This window comes from Typha angustifolia, chromosome 11, assembly GCF_048772165.1.
Source record: "Typha angustifolia cultivar Huaian chromosome 11, ASM4877216v1, whole genome shotgun sequence".
In the NCBI taxonomy this organism is placed as follows: domain Eukaryota; kingdom Viridiplantae; phylum Streptophyta; class Magnoliopsida; order Poales; family Typhaceae; genus Typha; species Typha angustifolia.
This window is the reverse complement of record NC_133249.1, coordinates 1,412,965-1,424,392: the sequence shown is the minus strand read 5'-3', so window position 1 is coordinate 1,424,392 and position 11,428 is coordinate 1,412,965. Positions and strand designations below refer to the sequence as shown.

Below are 11,428 nucleotides of genomic sequence, written 5' to 3'. Positions count from 1 at the left end.
AAAGAAAGTATTGGTAGTGGCAAATAATTTTAATGTTAAGAATGCATGAAGGGAATGATTCCTTATTAATAATAGAATAGAAAATGCTTGGAAATGGCAGAGTAAAAGATGCTAGGGTTCAATAATGTTTGGGGTTGATGGAGATCTAGAATCCAGCTTTAGTTCACAAACACAATATGGAGGATTTTTGGGGGCATTTACACGTTCCGGAGAACATAAAAAAGAATTGATGGCTGCAAGCTCAAAACGACGAACGAAATGAGATGTTCCGTGGATAATGCTGTTTGCATAAGGACACTGGAGCATGAGGTGGGGGGGATAAAAGGACCGTAACGAACACAACTCGGTGATTGAGAAAATGTTCGGATTCTCGTGACACGAGAAAATTATGACACACAAGTGAGCATCGGTGCAAATTAGGGCTCTGTCTCTGTGGGAACCTTGTGCTTCTCTGTCGTGTTATAACTTATACAGCCGCCCCCCATCCCCTGGTAAGACATCACTTTATCTAGAATAAAACAATATTAAGTTCTTTATTTTTTCTTCTGGATTGGCCGGATTAACTTATAATTTGCTGAGTTGAAATGGACTAACCTGTAAATTTTGGAGTTTTATTTTCCCCACGGGTTCAGATTGAGAGTCAAAGAATGCTGAAGTTTACAGATTTAATTGCCAATGGATCTGTTAAATGATACAATGCCGCAAGGACTTAAAAGAAAGAAAAGGGAAAAGTACAATGTAATCACTGCAACAATGGGGTAGGAAAGATAAAAGAACAGAAAGAAGAAGAAGAAGAAAAAAAAAGTGGAAGAAAGAATCATCAGATGATATATATGGTAAAGAATAATCAACTAGTTCTTGTACTGTTCAAGTCACCAGCATCATCAGGTGGTGGCTTTATGAATTTTCCAAGTGTTTTTTGGCGTGCCCGCTTCTTTATTCTTTGAATCTTGTCCTTGCTCTTTTGCTTTCTTCTTTCCTTTTGCTGTTGTCGCATGTTTCGCTCCCTGTCATATATACCCTGCCAGAAAACCTCGCCAGTGGCTGGCCAAAGCCATCTCCTGTCAGGTCGGTCAGCATCTGATTCTTCTGCCAAATCCTCGTCCATGCTTTTTAGTGTGGCATAAGAGAACCATCTGACCCACATCTGACCTTTCCTGCTCTTCAAACTGTGCTGTTCCTGCATTGCTCCAGTCTCAGGGTTCACATACACCATTCGCCGTGCACTGTGGAAAGCCCACACATTCACAAGCAGCTCGAGTACCCGGGAATAGCAGTGCCGATCCTGCACAAGCATATCAGACATGATGATTTAAGTATGCCGATCCTTTCTGAAAATTGTATATTTAGTTGCATGTGATCCTATCAGACATGATGGTTTATGTATGCCGATCCTTACTGGAATTCTATATTTAGTTACATGTGATCCTTTGTCAATACAGCCAAACCAAAAAATGGTAAAGATTAAAAAAAAAAAGAAAAAGACAGACCACTGATTGTGAGGGTGTTGGCATTTGCAAACTGACAGAACGCCAAACTGAGACTGGTTGTCAAGTGAGTTATCAACTAAAAGAAAAATGCAAGTGTAGTATAGAGAATTGTCAAGGCCTCTTTTACAACAAAAAAGAAAGAACAAAATATAACTTATTCCGACTTTGTATTGACCAAATATCATAAAAAGAAACACTTCAATATTTCATCAATAAAAAGATCTTACTGACACTGATATATGTGAACCACTAGACTGGAACTTACATCCATTTAAAGTACTTCAATTTATTGAAGAAGTCATATGGGACTGTTCAACACACTGAAGGCCCTAAACAATTGTAATAGAAAAACTGAACTGAACTATGACAACTTACCTTATATGGACTCAAGTAGCAATTGCCAGATCTGTGATGCTCATCATACATCTGTGCATCCAGTGCATCCACGAACATTCTGAAAAGTATGGAACAACATTTAACACCCCACAACTATTATAGCACATCAAAAGTCAAGCATGCAAGTAGATAAAGCTTCGGATATCACAAAGGGAATAATTTGCAAAATCAGCTGTTATTCCCACAGCACAATTTGATGTGACAAACGATATCACAAAGAAAGAACTGAAAAGGGAGCAATACAGCTCTTCCATGTGCAGCAAAGAATAGTACTAAACCAATATAAATTCAAATTAAAAAGGTGTTAGATGTATAAAATAATAATATAATGGGAACTCCAGTAGACAGGCTCAAATGTGTGTGTGTGGGGTGGGGGTGTGGGGCGGGGGGGGCCTGTTATCCTCCTATTAGCCAGTCGATTGTTGATCCTCTCAGATAGCATCTAAACCAACCCCCTATGCTATAGATCCTCTTGGATTAAATCACATTTAAGAAATCAAGCAAACTTACCCAACAAGTGGTACCAGAGGTGTGCACAATAAAAGCACAAATATTTCCTTTTCTAATTTCTTCACAAGTATGGTAATTGATGTAATTAAATGGCTAAACATTGATTATCAGCTATTGCCGTGTAACCCAATTTTGTTTCCTCTCTTCCAAAGATTATTAGAGACCAAATGAAGAGATGTTACTATAAAATTAAAAGCATATTATGTAAGTTCTCTCAGCATTACCACCGGCTTAGCACTACAGACCTGAAAGTAAGCTTGAGAATCTATGCAAGTGGCAACTTAAAGCATATAACACAGGTAAGCATAACTGCGAATTGCTTAAACATCATATGCACACCTTGAAAACATGACGAATTCAACAAAAGACCTCGTTGGCAAAACCCAGCTTTGCATAACAGACCAAGTATTTCCATCATTAGGCATCGGTGGCAAGGACTTCCAATCATGCTGTAGACCATACATTCTACGAAGCGCCTCAGAAACAGCAAACCTTCAAGAAACAAAGATATGAGGAAACAATTATTTATCAATGTTCAATTGGAGACATCCAACATGCCCAGAGAATTTCAATTGGTGCCATCCAAAGTTCCAAAAGATGGCCAGAAAATTTTGTTTTTCTCTATTTTATTTTATTTGTTTTTACTCAGTTGTTTTTTTATTTAAAAAAAAAACCTTTGTAGCATGTTTATCTTGTGGTTAACCAACTGAATCATGGGTATTTGCAAATTGCCTACCACTAGACAATGGTTAACCTTACACAAATAGAGCTACTTGGGATAGAAGGACAATCACAAATAGTTGGAACTCAGCTTCTTCTCTAGTTGTTGTAGATGGTAGCAAACTTCAGAAGTCTATAAATTTGTAACACAAATAGAGGGGTGTTTGCAATACCTACGATGGAAAATTGAATGTATACTTTTTTTAGGAACTTGTGATGCTTTAATGTAATAACAAGGGAAAATAAAAAGACAAAAAGAGATATCTAACCTGCAGTTTCCAGCATTTATTGCATCACAGAAGGTCCAGAAATCTAGATGCTCAGGATTTCTAGGATCCTGGTCCATTCGGACCCAAAAGTAAAAGGCATCCCCATGCCTTCGAGCTTGAATAGAATCTAAGATTACAGCTTCAGCTTTCTTAGATAAGCCAGCCTGATAAGGAAATTAAGTACTTTGGTAAGTAAAGATGCATGAAAAATGAGTTATTGTAGGTTCCATATAGACTTTTTGTCCTCACCACTAGAACAACATTTACCCGTTTCAAGCAATTTAAGGATCTGATATTTTCAGGGTTTCAAGTGTAAGCTAGATAAATATATGGAGAAGGAGCAGAGGAATAAGAAAACCTAACTTTGTAGCCACAAGATATGGCCGACTATTACAGACTAAGAGAATTGGCTACATCAAGGTCAGAAGCTAGAGCAAACATAAGCAATGTCACATTCTGCTTACTACAATATCCAAAAATGGGTGATCATGTCCATGCATGTGCTACTCTTGATGGCCTAATATCAATCAGTCAATTTTCTTCATTACTAAGTAGAGCAAGAAAAAAAAATGTGACCACTGGGATTTACTTGTTCATATCCGAATATAAGTATGCAAGATGATACAGGTAAACCATCAGCAATACAAATGAAACACAAATTTTGAAACTGAAACTGAAGATAATACAAAGGTACCCCTCAAGGTGTGCCTGACATCATTATATTCATCCATCAAGGTTGCATGCACCAAATTTTGAATTTGGTAAGACAAGCAACCCAAACTAAGAAATCTATGTGTTCATTCTGATGGTGAATCTGTGTCTTCACATGGACCTTAATGATATACAAAGATGGTATCATTAGTTCAATGCATTATTAAGAAAATAATATAGGCATCCCGTCATAAAAAAAAAATTAGATAACAGTAAATTTCAAGACAGAGAAATCAAGAAGGCACAGAATACTCTAAATAGACTAACAAGAAGTCTAGCCAGACGCAACTACACAAATCCTTATTGTAAATCTAAGGCACATACCTGATGGAACACTATACTACCTAAATACTTGTAGAAATAAGATTGAGATATCAGTAGGTAGAACAGAAAATAGTTAAAATAGATGTGACCACTTGTCCTCTGCATGAAGCTCTTTGTAGAACTCTAAGATTCAAATATATTTTCAGCAACTACCTAAAATTAAACTCAGATAAGGAAATTACTACCATAAGTAAAAGAAGCCATAGAGAACTCAGGACAAAAGATCCAAAAGTAATTAAGGAAGAACTTTATTCATGTAAACCTTAAATAAGAATTTTAATTGGATAGCAATACTACAAACCTTTCCTGCTGACGCTCTCCAAGATTGAAAGCCAATCCAGGCATTTCTGTGTATCCTATCAATCCGATTAGCTAAAGCAAAGAATGCTCCATATTCACCAAGAACATCTCGGTAGTATCCACTATTTAATAGTGGAAGACGAGAAGAAGCATCTATATCATCAAACCCGGGTCTTCGGCCTCTGAACGTCTATCAACATATTTCATGGTTATAAGAGGATAAGGCTATTCGTCAATAGAAAATTAGTAGCTGCTAGACAATATAAACAAAACAAAGTATCCTATCCTGTGCAATATCATATGAAGCTGAAAATTTTAACAATGGCGAATAACAGCATCAAATTAAAAAGACATAGTACATACTAAAAGAATCTAATATCAACTAATTATGAAAAGAAAAGAGGGCACTATCCCTCAATTTAGTATCACAAAAACTTGGGTTTTCATGACAACAGTGAAAACAGAATGTCATGAGAAGAGTACATGTAATATGAATAATATTATCCAGTCTATCTCAAATCTATGATCTTTCCTTTTCTCATTAAATCAAAATACTCCAAAAAGATATGCAAATCGTCAGAATTAGAGAAACATGCTATGGTTTTGAATGTGTCATATCCTAGACTGTGTGAGGCAAACGGAGCTGTTCAATTTAAGTAGATAAAAAAGTGATTAAGTTTTACTTTTTAAATTTTCCAAACATCACTTTCTAATAAAATTTTTAAGATGAAGCATGGGTTGACAAATATATTTAGTTCGTCAAGCAAAACTTCTCTTGGTTCACATCAAGAATCTTTACATAAATTTAGGAATAAACTATTAGCAAAAAATATATCTCATAATGGTTAATACTTAATAATGACTTACAAAGCCAATTCCACGGTAGAGTGAGGTTTGATGCAAAAAGGGCCACGTTCCTTCCCCAAAATAGGGTTCATATATACATAGAGGTTGACCTGTCCGCTCAAGCTCCCTATCATCTCTTTCATGCAATTCATTTCTTGCCCTATCAGCTCTTTTGACATTTCGATATACTTCCTCCCAAGATCCATGAGGTTGATCACTCCTGTCTTTCAACTGCATTGGTATGATCCAGTAAGATACAATTGAAGTAATAGGTGGTTACAGAGCACAGAATTTGAGGTAGAACACAAAATAATATACTTTATACCCAGGTGTTACCTCTTCCTCTTCTAGTCTCCTTCTAGTATTCACCATCTCAATCTTTTTCTCTTCTTCCCATGCTATAGAGGAGAAAACCTGATCAGCCTTTGATGTATTATTAGCAGAAATCTCCATTTGATGTTGCAACCACTCCTCCTCAAGCCTGTCTAGCATTTTATAGCTTCTAAAACTGCTATTCAAATATACATCTCTTATACTCTCAAAATTATGCCACTGCCACTGCTTTTTTAACTTAAATGGGATATCCTCAGTAATCCTTGGAGATGTGACTTCTGATGGAAACTTTATAACATTTTCAAGCAATGATGCATAACCTTCAATATTTTCAGAAGCCATTAGGTTCCTAGCATGCTCTTTTCCCATCAGTGCAATTTTCTGGGAAGACTCAGTTATCTTTCCATTTCTTACTGCTTGAAGAAGAACCTGAGTTAGCATGCCAACATTCTCCTTTGGGAAAAGATATCCACTTACCTTATCAACAACCTAAGTCATTAAGCCATGGTAGGGACATTTGTCAGAAGATGAAATCAAAATTGAATACGAAAAATGCTAAGAAAAATTAATAGGAAAAAAGCATAAATAACAGCTGCAGTTAAGAACATACATATTTTCTAATCATGCCAAGGTCAGGAGCAATAACTAGTTTCCCAAGACTCATAGCTTGTGTTAGTACACTGGGAAAGGCTTGCTCCTCAAGAAAGGATCCATATATTACAAGGTCCGCAATACTAAGAAAACTGATCATGTCTTCATCAACAGTAGTATGCTCAACAATGCCCTTTGGGTAGCCAGCATTTAAAGCAATGGCCTACAACAGTGGAAGTTACAACCAAGTAACTAATAGCCATAGAGAACTCATCTGCTGAAAAGAAGAGAAGGAAAACAAAGGAATTATGGCAAAAGGAAAGCAAATCAATACAATGCAATACCTCTATAGCCATCTTATATGCACTGGTTGAATTTCCATTCAATATATTAACTCTCAGCCGAGAGTAGGAATTGTTTTCAGATAGAAACTGTTTGAGTAGTGGTGGCAATGCTTGCAAGACAAGTGCATGTTCTAGCCATATACCACTGTACCAAAAATGGCTGCCAGCAATAACAATGATAAAATCTTCTGATTGAAAACCCAGAGTACTTCTCAGATCATGGCCACTATGTAAAGCAGAAAAAGCATCTGCTCCCAATGCTGCAGCAGGAGAGCCTGGAATAACAAAATAGTTACCCGCATCAAGTGCAGAATACATCATCTGGAAGCACAAAAAGAAAACATATAAATATCAAGAGATAGTCACAGACAGTACTAAAATTCCCCATCAGCATAATTATGTCCAGAGCTAAGAAATTGCTTTAGATCATAAAGAACAAATTACCGGCAATAGATAGTTTGAGAAAACTATAACAGTTGCTCTGTTGAAGACTTGTTTCCAGCCATCAATAAGCTGAGCCCAGCCATTCGTGGCATATTTACTTAAGCGAAGAGCTAGAGACTTTTCATCTAAGGTCCATATGACAGGTATGGATTTGAAAGGCTCCTGCAGAAGACTGTAAAAGCAGTATGACTACTCAATTCTGGAGAGGGGATTGCAGCAAGAGAATTATCACATCCAATATTAAAGTCCAAAACATAAACCAGATGATCATCAGCACTATAGTTTTTTTCAGCTATCATTTGCTACCAAATTATCATTTCCAAGAGAACAAAACTTTTTTCATTTTGGCCAAAATATTTTTCTAGTTTTTGTCAGAATATTTACCTAAAACCCCAAGTTAACTCCAGATGAATTAAAAACAATAAATAAAGAAAATCTTCTTGATATAAACAAGAAGAAAGTACTGGGATGCATAAGCTGTCAGCCAGAACAGAAAAGCAGGAAGCAAAGCTTTACTATGCAAGGTTATTCAACACAAGAATCAAAGAGAGGCACAAAATCTGACAGCTAGACCTCATTTTCTCCACTAATTGAGGATAAAGTTACATACTTTTTCCGTACTCATGAATGTCAAAGGGCAAGCCTCGATATTAGTTGAAATGCAAATAACTATTACAACAATAACAATATGATGAGGCAACAGATAATTTGCAGATATTCATCTTCAGTGTCCACACTAGTTGGAAATTGAAATTAATATGCTTACCTTTTAGTCCCAACTATCGGCAGTCAACTTTTAACAAACTAGTAGAAAGGAGTAAGTATAACAACTATGGCCAGAAACATCTTCAGACTTCAGACCAATCAAAGATAAATTATTCAAACTGAAAGACTAAATTATATGAAAAAAAAATCCTTAAATTTGACACCAACTATGCAGGAAATGATGCCAACTTGCTACTACTAAACCATTACACTAATAAGTAATCAATAGTTTGAAAGATGGAATATACATTTACCATGAAATAACAGGTCTCCCTTCAAGAGAACTCACAAGTATGCCATTATAGCTGCACAAAGCATGTAAAGAAACCTGATCAGAAAACGACTTATTCAGTATCATTACGATAACACATGATTTAGACAAAAGAGGATATGGTTAATTAAATAAGAATGGAAGAACAAAGATAAGCAACTAGTGTTAGCAGCACTTAAGATCTTATGCCTTACTTCAACCAATCAACAGTCATTTCTTTCATGCTTGTAGGCAGGACATCGACGGCAACTCCTATAGCTCTCCAAATTCCATGAGCAGGCCCATCTTCCAATGAGAAAGCCTGCATGATACCATAAACAAAACAACCGTGATCTGAGATCAATGAAAAGTAGTAAAATCTTAACTGCAAAGCTAATATATTAAAGTAAAAACTTGCTAATTGGATGTAAAGTCGTTAATAATAGAAATGAGACTATGTAAGTGCCCCTAAAAATATACTTGCAACTACTCCTAAGGAACCAAAGAATAGGACATGTTTTTCCTGAAAATATTGAGATGCTTCCAAAAGGTCAAATAGGCAGTTGGAGTAATAAATAATAGGAAATGCCGACTTGTGTAGGATACGTCTATAGTACAGTATTGAAGGGTGAGATCTATTACAAACCTAGGTGCTGGTAGACGAAACGAGGTTCATGGTCTGGATTTTATTAACATAAAGGAATTAGGTTGGGAGACAAAATGCGAAAAGCAAGACGAAAGGAAAGGAAAAAAGGAGTCACAATCAAAGAAGACAGATTTTTCATGGTTTACCCAATAAGGGATATGCCCATAGAGATCCCACCGATTTACTATATAGCATGGTTCAAACATTGACTAGGATCGAGTGGCATCGGTCGATCCTAATCCGGATTTTCTCATCTATTTTACTATTTCTCTGTCTTTCTTTTCTTACCATAGTTATTACTTCTCCGATGTAGAAATCTAGCTCTATAAATTCCACCGACGCACATACAACTCCGACAACCTCGACTATGTCTCTCTTCTCTTATTCTTTTCAGTGTAGTTTCTTTTCTTCTCTCCTTCACTACCGCAAATTTTTTTTTCTTCCACACTCTCTCTTCTCTTCGTTGTTACAGTAGTTTTGAGTTTTGAGTAAGTATTTTTCTTATTTTTGTGAGTAACTATTATTTTCTTGTTTTTGTCTTTTTAAAAAAAATTTAAAAATCTTCTTTCATATTTAAATAATATTTAAAATTCTATATAATTAAAAATAGTCAAATCCTATCTAAGCAGCCAATAGGGCTGATAAATATTGTTTGTTTTTGTAGGTCAATTTTTTGAACCTTGCAAAGTAGAACCAAAAGAAATTACAAATGGGAGAAAATTCTCTCAGCCCAAAACCAAAAAATCTACATCCTTCCTCTCTTTTCTCTCTCTACAAAGCTCTCTAGATTTTTCACAATGTTCTCACACTTATACAACTGCTTTAGAGATGCAAACAATGTGTAGGTTTTCAAGAAAACCTAACTCGACTCACCGGGATTCACCAATTATAAAGGAGAGGAAAACTTGACATCACGTTCGAATGCCCAAACAATATCAGCTCTTTGCAAATCTGTTCATTGCCCGCTGCGACGACTCTCAAATGCTTGCTCTCTAGAAGTGGCGTTGGAACGCCTAGACGTCCACTTGGATGTCTCTCCATAACTCAACACTAGGTTCCTTTTAGTTTTCCCTTAATATGTAAATGTGTAATTCTAGAAACTATTTTGACTTTAAGGTAGGATATCTCATCCAATCAAATGAATTGGGACCAATGAACTAGAGAACAACAGTAACATCAAACCACATTTTGAATTGCTTCTCTTCCATTTTCAGCACTACATGGTTGATAATAACAGTCCTCTAATACATGCAAGACCTATAAAGAGATATTGATATCTTTCAGATCCTACAGATTACATAAAAATACATACATAATATGACTGCGCATAAGGTAAATAACCTAATTAAAAATTACTTAGGCTAATTCTTCCAAACCTAGTCACGGCTTATACTTACGTTTCTAGTTATATAAAGCAACACAATAAACATACATTGCAAGGAACATGAAGGAAAAAACAGTTAACTAAATTTAGGAGCTACACAAAAAGAAATCAAATCAAAAGAAAGAGAAAAGAAGAAGCCAGTCCATAATAGCCTCCTCAACTCTGCACTACATACCTGAATCTCATAGCCAATCTCCTGCAAAGCAGCTGCAATGCTCACCATCTGCAACTGTGTCGCATCCGGCAACAGATTCGCCACCACCTGAAGATCAAAATCCACCGACAAAATTACTAAAAGGCTAAGAAACATACCACACAAACGCCTTCCAAAACCTCAAGACCCACCATGGCAAGCCGCGGCTTCCTCATCCCCATCCTCTTCACCTCCCTCCCCAACGCTGCCAAGCTCGAATTCCTCTCCCTCCTCTCCCTCTCCCACCTTTCCAGAAGCTTCGTTGGCACGAATTCGATCCCCTCCCCAAACTCCAACTCCCCAAGTCCTTCATCGAGAAAGCCGCTTTCTAATGCTCTCCCGGGCTTCTCCACCACAGATCCCGGCAAGAAGGCCTGGAAGAGCACAACTACCAAGAAAAATGCCGCTACGGTGAAAACCCACTGCAAGTAGTCCACCTTCTCGAAGAGGAGGAAGCGTGCCAGCCTAGATCTGGGCCGGTGGAAGAATGGCCGGCTACCGGTGGCCAGAGACGGCGATGACCGGAGCGCTGGGCCCCTCTTTAGCGTCACCGCCGCTTCTAAAGACCCCATCTAAGGGAAGGAGGAGACCTTGGAGACCATTAAACTGAAGCTGAATATATGACAAAGCTGAGAGCTATAAAGAAGAGAAAGAGAAAGAGAGTAGAGTGGTGAGACAGCGTAAGGACGGTGTGGAAGCGGAGGAAGAAGGAGGATACGTGGACGTAGGAAAAGCGTCGATCAGTGATCGGATGGTTCGCGGGGTTTTGTGAAAGATTTGAGGCTTTTTTCGACAGGGGGGCGAAAGAATAGGGAGAGGGGGGGAGGGAAGGGATAGACATCCAGGGGTACTTTTCCTAAACTGCCCCTCGATGGTGGGTATTGTCGTCATTTCGGTGGGTCCTTTTGGCGA

The 11,428-nt window shown here is 37.3% G+C and overlaps 1 protein-coding gene across 1 annotated transcript; it reads right to left on the bottom strand.

Annotated features, from left to right (window-relative positions):
* Positions 1–648: 648 nt before the first annotated feature.
* LOC140769968 (uncharacterized) lies at positions 649–11,319 on the bottom strand. Its single transcript, XM_073110890.1, has 14 exons — positions 10,669–11,319; positions 10,499–10,585; positions 8,509–8,615; positions 8,298–8,348; positions 7,279–7,450; positions 6,835–7,155; positions 6,510–6,713; positions 5,903–6,388; positions 5,588–5,797; positions 4,722–4,910; positions 3,386–3,549; positions 2,736–2,888; positions 1,866–1,944; positions 649–1,285 (listed from the first exon to the last, which is right to left on the bottom strand). The coding sequence occupies exons 1-14, from the start codon at positions 11,086–11,088 to the stop codon at positions 848–850; spliced, it is 3,081 nt and encodes a 1,026-aa protein (XP_072966991.1). The 5' UTR covers positions 11,089–11,319; the 3' UTR covers positions 649–847.
* Positions 11,320–11,428: the final 109 nt, after the last annotated feature.

Excerpts from the sequence above, each read along its gene's own strand:
- LOC140769968 (XM_073110890.1), bottom strand. The coding sequence starts at position 11,088 with ATGGGGTCTTTAGAAGCGGCGGTGACGCTAAAGAGGGGCCCAGCGCTC. Across the intron at positions 6,714-6,834 it reads CATATAAGATGGCTATAGAG|GCCATTGCTTTAAATGCTGG; the intron begins GTATTGCATTGT and ends CCACTGTTGTAG. Across the intron at positions 1,945-2,735 it reads GAATTCGTCATGTTTTCAAG|AATGTTCGTGGATGCACTGG; the intron begins GTGTGCATATGA and ends CATACTTTTCAG.